At 33.3% G+C, this 16,467-nt stretch overlaps 1 protein-coding gene across 3 annotated transcripts in view; it reads left to right on the top strand.

Moving 5' to 3' along the window:
* The window catches only part of SYCP1 (synaptonemal complex protein 1), a gene marked incomplete at both ends in the record, with an annotated part of 166,705 nt that extends 151,572 nt beyond the window's left edge, over positions 1-15,133 (top strand). For all 3 annotated transcript variants that reach the window (XM_081225557.1, XM_081225556.1, XM_081225555.1), the window contains 5 exons: positions 78-137; positions 3,814-3,993; positions 6,464-6,607; positions 14,797-14,886; positions 14,996-15,133. In XM_081225557.1, the coding sequence (XP_081081683.1) occupies positions 78-137; positions 3,814-3,993; positions 6,464-6,607; positions 14,797-14,886; positions 14,996-15,133 (612 nt within the window). The remainder of the gene's footprint in view (positions 1-77; positions 138-3,813; positions 3,994-6,463; positions 6,608-14,796; positions 14,887-14,995) is intronic.
* Positions 15,134-16,467: the final 1,334 nt, after the last annotated feature.

Raw genomic sequence — 16,467 nt, 5'->3', positions numbered from 1 at the left:
AGATTTGATAATAGGAACATTAATTTTTTATAATAGTAATGACTTCATTGTATGTACTTGATATTCATTTTTAACAGGCAAACCTCAAAAGAGAGGCAAAAGAAAACACAGTTACTCTCAAAGAAAAAAAAGACAAGGTAAGAGTTTTATATAACTCTCATAGATTTCTTTATAACCATTTCACTTTCTAACATCTACTTAGTAAATTTTTTGTTCATAAATGGGAAAATAACATCAAAAATATATCACACAGAAGATGTGGTACATATATACAATGGAATATTAGCCATTAAAGAGAACAAAATAATGCCATTTGCTGGAACTTGGATGGACCTAGAGATTATCATGCTAAGTGAAGTTAAGTCAGACAGAGAAAGACAAATATCATATGATATTTCTTATATGTGGAATCTACAAATGAACTTATCTAAAAAACAGAAATAGAGTTACAGATGTAGAAAATAAACTTATGGTTACCAGGGGGTAAGGATGGGAGAGGGATAAATTGGAAGATTGGGATTGACGTATACCCACTACTATATAAAAATACATAACTAATAAGGACCTATGGTATAGCACAAGGAACTCTATTCAATACTCTGTAATGGCCTATATGGGAAAAGAATCTAAAAAAGACTGGATATATGTATATGTATAACAGATTCACTTTGCTGTACCCCTGAAACTAATACAACATTGTAAGTCAACTATACCCCAATAAAAATTAAATATATATATATATGTCACACAATTTCATTTTCAAAATTGTTTCTGTTTATTAATTCAAAAGCATTAGCTAAAAAATTTCAAAGCATTTGTCATTTGGAAATTTAGAGATTTTATTATTTTATAGTTTTTATTATAGCATTAAATTAGTTAGGTACTTCTGTGTTTCTTGAGAAATTTCCAACATTGGGGGAAAATATTTCAATTAAAAATTCTAAAGCTCATGTTTAGATTGTGTTTAATTTTGAGGTTTGAGAGGGCTAAATAAATGACATCTTGCTCTCTTAAGTCTAAGCCAACTGAGAAAGGCAGTGAAAATCAACATAATATCTTTATTATTGACAAATAATATTGGACAGTGTGGCTTATATTTGAAGGCAACAGGATTTCTTAATCCTGAAATCCTAAATTAAACAAGTTTATCTACTCTATCACAGGTAGAGCTAGACTGGGACAAGTGTACCTACTTGAATAGCTTGCTCTTGTAAAATGTATGGCATAGAGTAGAATGTGTACTTCTTTTGGTACCCAAGAGGAGGAGTAAGGAAGGGGCTGAACTATGTCCCCCGTTACTCCTTCCATATTCAACAATCCCATTAAGTCATTGCTGTTTCCCTAAGGAAGCAGAGAGAAGTTAAGAATGTTCCCTGTACGTAGAAGGAAGCATCAGGTATGAGAAAAGGAGGTTATATTCAGCTTCTAATCCAGTTGGTAATATAGAATTATTACAGAAGAGTTTTATTGCAAATTTTAGTTAAAATGATTAATATTCCTTATACACAGTGATGTAGTCTCCTAAGTCCCCACAGAAGTTGCTTTAACTATAAACTGAATGTAACAGTATATTGTTTGTCTTGTTTGTTTGTATATTGTTTGTATATGTTTGTTTAACATAAGAGTATGTTGTTTGTCTATACCAAAGAGCAATGTTCAGTTTTTTTGGTATAGACAGTGCTATAATTTTGTTACATTTGGGTTCAAAGAGAAGAAAGAAAGAAATACTGCACCTGTGAGTGAATATTAGATGCTTCATATGTCCGGACACTGATAGACATTTGAAAATATTATATATGGAGAAATTATTGTTATATTAAAATTAGCCAGGAGGGTTAGATATAGTCTAAGCGAAGTGTCTGATGAAGATAATAAATTGGTTAAACTCCAATATTTATTTCTAAATATAGAATGTGTTCATATTATGAAAGTATATATCACATTCTTATGGAGTTGTTTTGATTCATGTATAATTCCAGTAATATATGTCTATTATTTATATATGTTATCAAGTAGATTAGTTAATTCCCTATATTTTGTCTCGGTGTCTAGATATATATATAGCAAATAATGAGAAAATGATAAAAGAAATGAAAAGATTTAATAGGCTTTTGTGTGCTATGCTTTATTCCAACAATATTGAAGTATCACAAGCCTTATATATAATAATCATTAGGTTTATCAAACATTTCTGAGGTTGGGAACGTTACTTCTTCATGCTTCAGTTTTATCACCTAGGGATAATAATAGTACCTTTTTCCTAAAGTTGTTATGAAGATTAAATGAGAATATTATCTCATTTAATGCTTTGTGAAGCATTTAAAATAGTGCTTGGCACATAGGAAATGCCAAATAAATGTTTGTTTAAAAAGAACAACAGAGAAAATCATGAATGTTCTGTATATATGCATCATTGGAAACGTAATATTCAGAAAAGAATGTAACTTGTAGGAAAGTATATACATTTTCATGATGTATTACAAAGAGGGTTATTTCAGTAGTCTAGAATGCTGGTGCATTTTATTTTAGGCTACCAGGGAAATGTTAGATTCCAAGATATGACCACAGGGTGGTGTAGTTGCTATTCTCAGTCCTTTTAGGTAAGAAAAATTTGTCCATGAAAGCAGTTACATTTTGGAGATTTTGAAGATGACTCCTGATGAGTCCAGAGAGCAGAAGAAAATTTGCTTTCATTAAAATTGTGTTATCAGCTATGATATAGAAATATTTATGGAAAAGGATATAGAAATGCAACTCTGTGGAAAAAATGCTGCCCAAATTCATACCTATTAGAAAAAGGATAATGAAGTGAGATCACTAAAACTGGGCAAGAAACCTTCAAATTACCTCATTTAGCTCCTTTTTAAAAATTTATATTTTATTTTTTAATTGAGGTATAGTTTCCTTACAGTATTGTATAAGTTTCAGGTATACAACATAGAGATTCACAATTTTTAAAGGTTATACTCCATTTATAGTTATTATAAAATATAGGGTAGGGCCTCCCTGGTGGCGCAGTGGTTGAGAGTCCGCCTGCCGATGCGGGGGATACGGGTTCGTGCCCCGGTCTGGGAGGATCCCATATGCCGCGGAGCGGCTGGGCCCGTGAGCCGTGGCCGCTGGGCCTGCGCATCCGGAGCCTGTGCTCCGCAGCGGGAGAGGCCACAACAGTGAGAGGCCCGCATACCGCAAAAAAAAAAAAAAAAAAAAAAAAAAATATATAGGGTATATTCTCTGTGCTGTACAATATATCCTTGTAGCTTATTTATTTTATACATAGTAGTTTGTGCCTTCTAATCAGCTACCTTTACCTTGCCCTGAAAATTTTCCTGAAAATTTCTCTAGTTCTTTACTTTCATAATTTTTCTTCTCTATTTTTTTTTGGAGGGGAATGAAGCTGGTGGATAGGAAAAGCTGATATTTTTATAGATGATAGAGGAAATATGAAAGCATAAAAGAGAATGCCCTTTGGCTGTTAGCTATTGGAATGAACCTCAGATTAAGATTATTTTGCCGCCAGGAATAGAGATTTTTCTCTGGAGAATTCTCAACTTTTGGTCAAATAGGGAGTTGAGATGTCTTACTTGTTTTCATAGCAGCTCTGTGAAGGCAAAGAGGGGCAGATACCATTTTCATCTTAAATGGGAAAATAAAGTGACAAAGAAGATAAGTGAAATTTATTCAAAGTTATCTAATCAATACTAAATTTGGGGGTAAATTCTAGTTTATTTCAGTGATATTTCTTCTAGTTGCTGTACTTTAATTAAAATGACATTTAATGATGACTTTATTCACTTCTGTTGTTCAATATAGAAAACACAGACTTCTTTATTGGAAACACCTGAAACTAGCTGTTGGAAACTTGATTCTAAAGCAGCTCCTTCACAAAATATATCTGGAAAATTCCCATCAGCTGATTACAGCAAATCAAAAGATATTAGAGACTGTCTGTGGACATCTGCCAAAAATACTTTATCTACACCATTACCAAAGGTTTGTTGCTAAACTTTCTAAGAAAGTAGTAATTTTTTTAATAAAAAATAAGTCTCTGTTATCACATACCATATATCTGGTATCACACACATAGACATGAAACCATTTTCTTTAAAGTTTCAATTATTTGTTATACCAGCACGAAATGGTTTCATTTTTTTAATCTATCAATGTTCACAACTTAATGACATCTTGGGCAAATTTTATCACTTTCTGGCATTCACCAGTACATAGGTCCCTGATGTACAAAATCTGGTTTTGACTTGCATTTTCCAGTATGACCTCAGTTACCTCCCTTTGCTGTTTACTCCTCATCATCTTGCTGCTGGAGTCTTTTACTTAGCAGTCAGCCCTGTGGATTGAACCCAGCCCACTTGCACTGGAAGTACAGAGTCCTAACTATTGGACCACCAGGGAATTCCCTCTGCTCTCATTCCCATTATGTGTATGTTGGTATGGTTGATGGTGTCCCACAGGTCTCTGAGGCTCTTTTCATTTTTCTTTTTTCTTCTTTCTGTTACTCAGATTGGATAATATCAGTTGAACTATCTTCAGGTTCATGGATTCTTTCCTCTACCTGCTCAAATCTGAGGTTGAGCCTCTTTAGTGATTTTTCATTTCAGTTATTGTACTTTTCAACTCCAGAATTTCTATTTGGTTCTTTTAAAAATAATTTCTATCCATCTATTGATGTTCCATTTGGTTTGACGTTGTCTTTATACTTTCCTTTAGTTCTTTGGACATGGTTTTTCTTTTACTATAATATGACTATAATATGACTATAAGATTACTATAATATGTTCACTTTGAACATGTTTAAAATAGTGGGTTTAAAGTCTTTGTCTAGGAAGTCCAATAACTAGGTTTCCTTAGGGATAGTTTCTGTTGATTGCTTCCTCACACGTGTATGGGCCATTATTTCTTATTTGCACAGCTTATAATTTTCTCTTGAAATCTGAACATTAAAAATAATGTAAGTAACAAATCTGGAAATCAGATTCTCCCTTTCTCCTCAAGGTTTGTTGTTTCTGCTTGTCATAGTTTTTATTGTTTGTTTAGTGATTTTTCTAAATTAATTCTGTAAAGTTTGTATTCTTTGAGTGCCACTAAAGTCTCTACTAGTTAGCTTAATGTTCAGCTAATGTTTTAATAGCGATTTCCTTAAATACCCGGATCAATAAATCTCACAATCTTTGCCAAAGGACTATAAGTTAGTGTTAAGGCATGCTTTCAACACTCAGCCAGGCAGTAGAAAACTCTGCCTTCACCTTCAGTTTCTGCTTTTGCAGACCCTCAAGATGAGCCACAGGTAAGAGCTTAGGGCCTTCTCATGTCTTTCCTGTGCTTACAGCCCTGTGTGAGCATGGCTTTCTGTATTTCCAGGAATATATCAGGGTTTTTCAAAGCCCCTATGGACATCTTATTTCCTAGCTGTCCTTTTAAGGTTTTTGGTTAGTCTGTCATTCACCCAACTGTTAATCATTGCCTCAGGGAGCTGCAAAGTTAAAACACTTGTCTTTAATTGTTTTTGACAAATATTATTCCCTACCCTACACACATCAAGGAGAAAGCTTTTTTTTTTTTCTAACTGAGTGAGCTCTGAGTTGGGTCCAATACCGACAGTCCTGTAAACAAAATCATCCAGAGAACCACTAGGCAGGTCAAATAATGACAACTCTTCGGGAATAAAACTTTGAAAGAGCTCCCAGTTCTGTTTTGATGTGTCCAGTGGCTGCCAGCCTGGACCAGGAATGTTGGCTGTTACTTTTTAAGGGTACCGTAGAGCTAGACAGCAGGGGATGAGATGAGGAAAAGTTAAGATACAGCTAATTTTGCTCTTCTTACAGAAGTTCAGCCATTAACAACAATAATAAAAAACTCTCCAGGTTGTTGCAAGCTTTTTGTTAATTTCCATAGTTCTAAACAAGCTGATTCTGACCACGTTTACCAGCATTTTTGTTGCTTTGTGGAAGAGCATATTTTTGGAGCTCCTTATTCTGCCATTTTTGCTAATATCAGTGCCCTTACTTTTTAAAGATACTTTTTAAAAATTATAAAACTTACATATTACAGGGTAATATGGAATACTAAACATTGACTAATGGAATTACTTTGTCAACAAAACATAAGCAAACTTTTTGTCAAATAAATCAGTAAGTATTTTTATGGAGTGAGAAAAGCTTTCAGGCCTTGGGCCTTAATCATTGTTAGAAAAATTAAAGTCTCAAGATTGTTGACTGCTGAAGCTGGAGTGCCTCTTTACTCTCTCTTTCTGTATCTCTGCCCATCCCTCTCTTTCTCCCTCTCTTTTTCAAAAACTTCTGAATTAAATTCTTATCCAAAATTTTTACTTCATATACATGCCAATAATAATGGAGAGTTATTATTGATTGCTAAAACCTCAACTTGCCTTTATTAGTAATATATGTTTTATTTGATGGGATAACGTATTGTTTTTCTTTTTGAATAGGCATATACTGTGAGGACACCAACAAAACTAAAAATTCAGCAAAGAGAAAACAAGAATGTACCCACTGAAGAAAGTAGTAAAAAGAGAAAAATGGTCTTCGAGTTTGATATTAATTCGGATAGTTCAGAAACTACTGATCTTTTGGTAAAATTATTACAAATAATCAGCATTTATTATTTGTTTACATTATTATATTTCTACATTATTTCTTGTGTATATGTATAATATATATGCATAGTATCTATTATTGCAATACTGAAAAAAAGTAGAACTCTACTATAACACAGAACCCTCTACTTATGCAGCATTTTAAAGAAATTAGGGTTAAAAAAATCTCCCTGGGCCTCCCTGGTGGCGCAGTGGTTGAGAGTCCGCCTGCCGATGCAGGGGACGCGGGTTCGTGCCCCGGTCTGGGAGGATCCCACATGCCGCGGAGCGGCTGGGCCCATGAGCCATGGCCGCTGGGCCTGCGCGTCTGGAGCCTGTGCTCCGCAACGGGAGAGGCCACAGCAGTGAGAGGCCCACATACCGCAAAAAGAAAAAAAAAAAAAAAAAAAAAAATCTCCCTAAACTTCAGAAAACATGACATTTTGAAATACTTGATATAACATAGTTGTCATATGAGAGGACTAACCCTCTTGTTTTCCAGAAGAGTGTTATTTCTTTTCCTTTTTTTTTTTTTAAAGAAAGGCTAGGTGAATGTCTTTAATCTTGCTGCAGCCAAATTTGTTATTCAAGACCCCTCTTGATTTTGCATTTTATACATGTTCTTTTATTTTATACCACTTATTGGTTGAAATCTATATCAAGGTATTGGTTGAAAACTATAACATTTCTATGATTCTTAATGGGTTAATGTGTTAAAGGTGACATGTTTAAGGAGTATAGTTCCCCTAGCAGTTTGTATCACCAATTACTCCCTACTATGAGTATATTAACACATATCAGTATTTTCTTAAAGCATAATAATGATTTATTGAGAATAATTAAACTTATACTCATTTAATTTAAAACGAGGTAAACCTTATTACACGAAATGGAGCAATTTACCAAAGATTCTTAATTACAAAATTCCTGTTAAAGTCATTTGTTTCATTATTCCAACTCATAGCTATGAGATCCTTCAAGCTTTTATACTGCTTTGGGATCCTCTACTTTCATTTGTTCTGGAATAATGAGTAGCTGAAGTCTTAAAATTGTAATTATTGAAGTTAACTTATAGAAAATCCCTACTCTAGTATCTCTTTGTTTTTTAGATAATGATTAGCATTTTAATGATTAAAATGTGAACCAGGCACTATTGTAAAGACTTTACACAGATTACTTCAGTTATTTCTTGAAACAATCTCATGCTTTAGAAGTAGAGACAGGGTTGTTATTCTCATTTTACAGATGAGGAAACTGAGTCACACTGTTACGTTGCCTAAGGTCACATAACTAGTAAGGCATGGAGCCAAAATTTGAACACCAACAGTCTAGCTCCATAGCCTATGTATGTCATTGTACATAATAACCGCCAGTTCAAACTGAAGTCCAGATATTAAAAGAATGTAATGAGAATTATTAGAAAGAGCATGAGCTATGGAATTAGATATTCCAGGGCTAGAATTCATACTGTTTTTCTAGTAGTGTGAATTTAGGCTAGTTTCTTAGCTTATCTGAGATTCGGAATGACTCATGATTTCATTTCATTTTTAAAAGGAGCATCACAACTTTGTAACACAATAAACATACTACAGTATTTTATTTATTTTTATTTTATTTATTACAGTTCAAACTAGTCTAAAGACATTTCATAGTGGGCTTTATTTGTTATAATTATCACTTGAAGTTAGTTATTTTTGTAATTTTCTTAGCTGTTGCATTTAAATTTTGATGAACATTCAAATTATTATAAAAAGTAAGATTTTAAAATGTATTGTCTAGAATGACCTTAGAGAAGATAGTAGAGTAGGAAGTGCCAGGAACCCATTTCTCCACCTAGACAACAATGGTAATGGCAGAAACAGTCTGAAGTAATTTTTTTTGGAACTCTAAAGACTATTTGAATGCTTGTAACTTCCAGAGGGAAACTTGGCTAGTAAGTTGTGGTTAATTTTGGTCAATTTCAGCCTTAAAAGTGGTAATGGCTACCTATCACCCAACCCATAACCATGTGGTAGGGCCATGCTCATGTCTTGCTGGAACCAGGGTGAACAATAAGACCTTGTCCTCCGAAGATCAAGGTTCAGTGTTCTGACTGCTGATTCTGATCACTGAGGTACAGGTACAGATTCTGGCTGCCATTGTTTCAAACCTCACTGGCTGAAGTGTCTTCCAGAAGATTTGTCTTCCAGAAGAACAAACTGCATTTTTATCTCTCTCTTTTTTTCCCCTCTTTGGAGAGCCAGATGTTCAAGCATTAGAACATTCAAAATCAATCACATTTACAGGGCATTTAGAAAGCCATGCCCAGGGAAAGACACAGGCTCAGAAAAAAAACCAGGAAGATCTCAAGTTTTCACCACAGGCTTATCCAATGCACAGAGACACTTTTAATAGTAAAACAAAAAGCAAAACAAATCTAAATAAATAAACAGTAAACCCTGGGGAAGGGGAAGAATCTGATTTGCAGATGTATCAAATTATAAGATTAAAGTGGCTAGTTTTCAACAGCAATAACAATAAAATCACAAGGCATATGAAGAAAAGGAAAGTATAGCCTATCAAAGGAACAAAACAAATCAGCAGAAAATGTCCATGAGGAAGCTCAGTTATTGGACTTACTAGACAAAGACTTTAAAAACAACCATCTTAAAGATGTTCAAAGAGCTAAAGGAAGACATAGACAAAAACAGAAAAATGTATGAATAAAATGAGAATAGCAATAAAGAGATAGAAATTATAAAAGGAACCAAGAAGAAATCTTGGAATTGACAGTACAGTAATTGAAATTTAAAGTGTATTAGAGGGATTCAAAAGCAGATATAAGTAAGCAGAAGAAAGAATTGGTAAACTTGAAGATAGGACAATAAACTATTGAGTATAAGCACAGAAAAAAAGGAATGAAGAAAAGTGAACAGAGCCTCAGAAACTTATGGGACACCATCAAAAAATCAATATATGAATTGTGAGAGTCCCAGAAAGAGAAGAGAGAAAGGGGAAGAAAGAATGTTTGAAGAAATGGCTGAAAACTTTTCAGATTTTGATGAAGTAAATGAATCTACAAATCCAAGAAGCTCAATGAATTCTAAGTGGATAGATTCAAATAGACTCACATCAAAACACATTATAATCAAACTGTTGAAAGACAGAATCTTTTTTTTTAATACACAATATATTTGTTCCCCTGTGCTATACAGTAGGTCCTTATTTGTTATCCTTTTTAAATATAGCAGTATGTACATGTCAATAGGAGACTCCCTAACTATCCCTTCCCTCCATCCTTCCCCACCTGGTAAACATAAGTTCATTCAAAAGACAGAGAGAATCTTGAAAGCAGCAAGAGAGAATCAACTCATCATATATGTTACCCTCAATAAGATTATCAGCTGATTTTTCATTGGAAACCTTGGAACCAGAAGTCAGTAGATTTACATATTCAAACTGCTGAAAGACAAACATTGTCAGCTAAGCATTTGCTATCTGGCAAAACTGTCCTTCAGAAATGTAGTGAAATTAAGACATTCCCAGATAAACAAAAGCTGAGGGAGTTGTCACTAGACATTCTCTTCAAGAAATGATGAACGGAGTTGTTCAGGTTGAAATGAAAGTATGCTAGATGAAGAAATAAAAGATCTCTGATAAAGTTAAATACATTGGAAATTATAAAAGCTGAAATGATTGTAATTTTGGTTTCTAACTTCACTTTTTATTATTCTACATAATTTAAAAGACAAATGCTTAATTAATCTATGTTGTTGGGCACACAATATATAAAGATGTAATTTTTGACATCAGTAACAGAAGGAGAATGGAGCTGTATAAGAGCAGTTTGTGTAGGCTATTGAAGTGAAGTTGGTATAAATTCAAATTAGGTTACTATAATGTTTGGTCACTAAATGTAATCCCCATGGTAACCACAAAAATTATCTATAGAATACACACAAAAGGAAATGGGAAGGGAATCAAAGCATTTTACTACCAAAAAAGTCACCTAAACACAAAAGAAGAGAGTAATGGAGGAAATGAGTTACCAAAAACAAACAAACAAAACACCTATAAAGCATATAGAAAATGAATATCAAAGGCAAAAGTTAGTCTCCCCTTATCAGTAGTTACTTAAATGTAAATAGATTATATACTCCAGTAAACAAAAAGAGACTCATGTCAGCTTTAAAAAAATAAATAAATAAAAATAAATAAATTGGTTAAATGTGAAAGGATGGAAAAAGATATGCAAATAGTAACCAAAAAGGAGGTGGGATGGCTATACTAATATCTGACAAAATAGACTTTAAATCAAAAAGTACAAGAAACAAATAAGGACATTATATATTAATAAAAGATTCAATTCAGTGGGAAGTTATGAGAGTTTTAATCATTTACACATCTAATAACAAACCCTTAAAATATATGAAGTAAAGCTAATACAAAGAGATGAAGTTAGAAATCAATAAGAGAAGGAAAATTAGAAAATTCACAAACTTGTGGAAATTAACACACTTCTAACCAACCAATGGATCAGAGAAGAAATCACAAGGGAAATTTGACTTAGAGATGTATGAAAATGAAAAACACAATACACCAAAACTTATGTAAGACAGAAAAAACAGTGCTCTAAGGGAAATGTAATAGCTGTAAATTCCTACATTGAAAAAGAAAGAAATCAATAAACTAACTTTATACCTTAAGGAACTAGAAAAAGAAGATCAAACTAAACCCAAAGCTGACAGAGGAAGGAAATAACAAGGTTAGAGTGGAGATAAACAAATTAGAGAAAAGGAAACAACAGGAAATCAATGAAGCCAAAATTTGTTTCTTTGAAAAGATCAGTTAAATTGACAAACCTTTAGCTAGACTGACAAAGAAAAGCAAATACCTAAAGTCAGAAATATAATTGGAGATGTTATTACCAACATTTTAGAGGTAGAGAATACTGTGAATAATTATATGCCAACAAATTAAATAACCTAGAAGAAATATACAAATAGAAAAACTACTTGAAATACACAAATTACCTAAATCTGCTCAAGAAGAAACAGAAAACCTCATCAGAGCTGAGTTAGTAATCCAAAACTCCCAACAAAGAAAAGTCCTCAACCAGATAGCTTTATCGATGGATTCTACCAAATATTTAAAGACTTAACACCAACCCTTCTCAAAGTCTTCCAAAAAATTGAAGGGAGAACACTTTGTAACTCATTCAATAAGGCCAGCATTACCAAAGCCAGATGAAGACATCACAAGAAAGGAAAATTGTAGACCATTATTCTTTCTGAACGTAGATGCAAAAATCCTCAACAAAATATTAGCAAATCAAATCCAACAGCAAAGGAAGAGGATCATTTACCATGACCAAAGAGACTTATCCAAGAAATTCCAGAGTGGTTCAATATAAGAAAATCAATATAATACACCACATTAATAGAACAAAGGAAAAAAATTCCAAATGATCGTCTCAATTGACATGATAAAAACTCATAAAGCTAGGACAGAGGGAAAATTCCTCAACATGATAAAGGGTATGAATGAAAACCAAAGCTAACATCATACTCAATGGTGAAAGACTGAAAGCTTTCCCCCTAAGATTAAGAATAAGGCAAGGATGCCTACTTTCACCAATGTTAATCAGCATTGTACTGGAAGTTCTAGCCATGGCTTTTAACTATTAGACAAATACAAAAAACAAAAATAAAAGGCATGCAAATGAAAAAAGAGGTAAAACTGCCTCTGATTTGCAGGTGACATGATCATATCTATACATGGAAAATCACAAAGCCTAAACAAGAAATCTTCTAGACCTAATAGATAAATTCAGCAATGTTGAAGGGTATAAGATCAACATATGAAAAGCAGTTATGTTTCTATACATCAACAATGAATAATCCAGAAAGGAAATTAAGAAAACAATTTTATTTACTATACCATTAAAAAGAATTAAATACTTAAGAACAAATCTAGCCAAGAAAGTAAAATACTCATACACTGAAAATTACAAAACATTGCTGAAAGACTTAAAAATAAAGAAAAAAAATTCTGTGTTCATGGATAGGAAGACTTAACATTGTTAAGATGTCAATACTACCAAAAGCAGTGTACATATTTAACATGTTCCCTATCAAATTTCCAACAGCTTTTTTGGCAGAAATGGAAAATTCAATACATTTATACAGATTTGCAAGGGGCCCCAGATAGCTAAAGCAATCTTGAAAAAGAAAGACAACATTGGAGGACTCACAGTTCCTGACTTTGAAACTTATTACAAAGCTAGTAATTGAAATAGTATAGTACCAGCATAAAGACAAATATATACACCAATGTAATAAAAAACAGAGCCCAGGGCCTCCCTGGTGGCGCAGTGGTTGAGAGTCCGCCTGCGGATGCAGGGGATACGGGTTCGTGCCCCGGTCTGGGAGGATCCCATATGCCGCGGAGCGGCTGGGCCCGTGAGCCATGGCCGCTGGGCCTGCGCGTCCGGAGCCTGTGCTCCGCAACGGGAGAGGCCGCAGCAGTGAGAGGCCCGCATACCGCAAAAAGAAAAAAAAAATAAAAATAAAAAACAGAGCCCAGAAATAAATCTTCACATATATAATCAATTAAGTTTTGACAAGAGTGCCAAGATCATTCAATGGGGAAAGGACGGTTTTTTCAGCAAATGGTACTAGGAAAACTGGGTGTCCACATGCAAGAGAATGAAGTTGGACTCTTACCTTACATCATATACAAAAATTGACTCAGAATGAATCAAACACCTAATCGTAAGGAATAAAACTATGAAACTCTTAGAAGAACATTGGGAAAATCTTCATGACATTGAATGGCAAGGACTTCATGGATATGATGACACCAAAGCACAGGCACAAAAGAGAAAAAAAATAGGTAAATTGGACCTCATCAAAATTAAGAACTTAAATGCATCAAAGGACTCTATTAAGAAAGTGAAAAGGTTAAAGATTGGGAGAAAATATTTGCAAATCATATATCTGACAAGAGATTAATATCCAGAATACATAAGGAACTCCTGTAACTCAATGACACAAAACAAGCCAGTTGAAAAATGGGCAAAGGACTTGACCAGACATTTCTCCAAAGGAGATATACAAGTGCCCAATAAGCACATAAAAGATGAATGCTACAGAGTTATAAGGACAGACAAGTTTTTGTTGTTTTAAATTAGGTTAATTTATTCTTTTTATATAGGCAGCCATTAATGAACATTCAGTTACCATGCAGTAAGCAAAATTTTAATGATAGTTTACAATATGATTTTTAAAATAATTTCTCTTTTCTAAGTTGGTCAGTTGGTGCATACTGATTTGAGTGTATCTGAAAAGTCAGCTCTTTGTGACTAAGTGAATTCTGCTGAAATCTTAGAATTCATGAAAATGGCTGAATACTTTCATCCATGAAGCTTCTGAAATTTGTGTTAAGTGTGACTTTAATGAGCAGGAAAAGATAATGTGAACTGATTGCTTACCTGACTAAATTTATGTAGCATATTCATTAAGGAACTGGATTCTGGAGCCAGCCTACCTGGATTTGAATCCTGGCTCCACCTCTTACTAGCTGTATAGTCTTGGGCAAGTTACTTAATATTTGTGTGTCTCAGTTCTTCACCTTTAAAGTGGGGATAATAATAGTATTTGTGTGTCATAAAAATATTGTGAGGATTAAAACTAATTAAAACATGCAAAGTGCTTAAAGTAGTGCCTGACATAAAGAAAATACTGAATAAATGTTAGCTATTATTATTTGGGAAAATATTCATAAATTGATAATTGACGACATTTATAATTTTTATAGGATTATGAATGCTTATTATAAGGCCTAAGTGTATTTAAATAAGTAGGTTGGGGAGAAGGAGTGGGGAAAGTGATAGTATGAAGACTCTGAAACTGAAATAGAAATCAGTAGAAAAACACTATTCATACACATCTTGTATTCCACATAACCTTTTAGGTATATAGTTAATAGAATCAAAATCTAGGTCCTTGTTTGACAGATTGTCATTTTCTTCTTTCTTCAGTCTTTTTAATTTTTTTCCTCTTCTTTTCCTTTCTCCTCTCTCCTCTTTTATTCTCCCTCCTTGTACTCCTCCATCTCTTTCTCATATGTGGGATGTAGACAAAAATTTAATAATATAATATTAATGGTGGCAGCCTCCAAATTATATTTTTATATTTCTCTTTAAGAGCATGATTTCAGAGGAAGAGACATTGACAAAACTACACATGAAGAATAATCCACCAATTTCTCAATTTTGTGTCAGAACACCAAAAAAGGTAGTTTTAAAATTTTATTTCAGAAAGCAAATTTCAAAAGCTGGATTTAATTCTTTTTTTTTCTTTTTTTAAATTAAACATATTATGATTTTATTTATTTTCTATTCAGACTCCTTCATCTCTAACAACCCCTGGATGTACACGGAAGCTTGGAGCTATGAGGAAAATGCAGGAGGACCGTTGGGCTGTAATTGCTAAAATGGATAGGAAACAAAAACTAAAGGAAGCAGAAAAGCTATTTGTTTAATTTCAGAAAATCAGTGTGATTAAGGAGCCTAAATAACAGCAAATTTATAGTTAATTTTTTTATTCTTATTTTCTACAGAGCCAAACATTTTCTGAAATTGAGACTTTTTTTGATATTTTCATAAATAATTTGTTTCTTTATATTTTAATATTTTGGCCTAAATGGAAGATAACCACATGTTACTTAAAAACTTGTAATTCTATTCAGATAATTAGATGATTATATTTTGGTTTTACCTTTTCTTGTATTCATGAAAGCTGTTTTGTCTAAGTTTTCACACCTGTAAAGTTGTCCGTTGAACACTAGGAACACATTACTGAGATTTACTATTTATTCTTTACTATTAAAATATTTTAGATGCAAATACTTCTCATTGATTCTGTGAGGTCATCTGAACAGCTAATTATTATAATTTTGCTAATATTATTTATTTTTAAAATCTTGAGGGCATTTAAGTTTCACGGTTCTGAAGCAGCTTTGATTTATCTATTTATAAAATTGACAAATGGCTTTAAGTTGTGGGAAAAAAGGCTCCACCAGTATGACTACCTAAAATACTTCATTTATTCAACATTCATTTGGCAAATATTTATTGAATATCTGCTAAGAATTAAGCACAGTTCTAGGTACTGGGGATATAAGAATGAATGAAACAAAAATAAGCCCTCTCTTCTTATAGAGCTTACATTTTAATGGGGAAAATAGACAAAAAATAAACTATATAAGCAAAACACATAGTATATTAGTTAATGATAATTGCTAAGGAGAAATAAAACAGGTAAGAGTATTAGGGAGTATTGAAGAGGGTTGAAATTTTATGTAGAGTGGCCCTCAGCACAATGACATTTGAAGATCTGATGAATAACTAGTAAGCCTATGGCTATCTTGAGGAGAACATTCCTGATAAAAGGAACAAAAAGTATAAAGGCCCAGAGGTGGAGGTGTGCTTAGTGTATCTGGGAAACAGCAAGGAGGCCAGTGTGGGTAGAGGATAAGGAGCAAAAGAAGAGTATAAGGAGAAAAGCCCTGGTATTTAACAGGATAGGGAGTTTGGGTGGGCAGATTATGTAATGCTTATAGGCTATTGTAAGAACTTTGGCTTTTACTCTGAATGAGATGTGAAATTAGCAGATATTTCTGAGCAAAGAAAACTGTGATCTGACTCATGTTTTAAAATAAGGATCTTTCTGACTGCTATATTGAGGACAGATTTTGAAAAGAGGACAAAAGGTTAAAACAGAGGAAAACAGGTTATTTTAATAATACATATGAGAGATGGTAGTGGCTTGAACAAAGCTGAAAGCAGTAGAGGAGTAAAAAGGTCAACTTCTGGA

This window comes from Mesoplodon bidens (genome assembly GCF_964165515.1).
Source record: "Mesoplodon bidens genome assembly, chromosome: 2".
Lineage (NCBI taxonomy): Eukaryota > Metazoa > Chordata > Mammalia > Artiodactyla > Ziphiidae > Mesoplodon > Mesoplodon bidens.
Note: the sequence above shows the minus strand (reverse complement) of the source record. Positions and strands in the feature narration are given on the sequence as shown.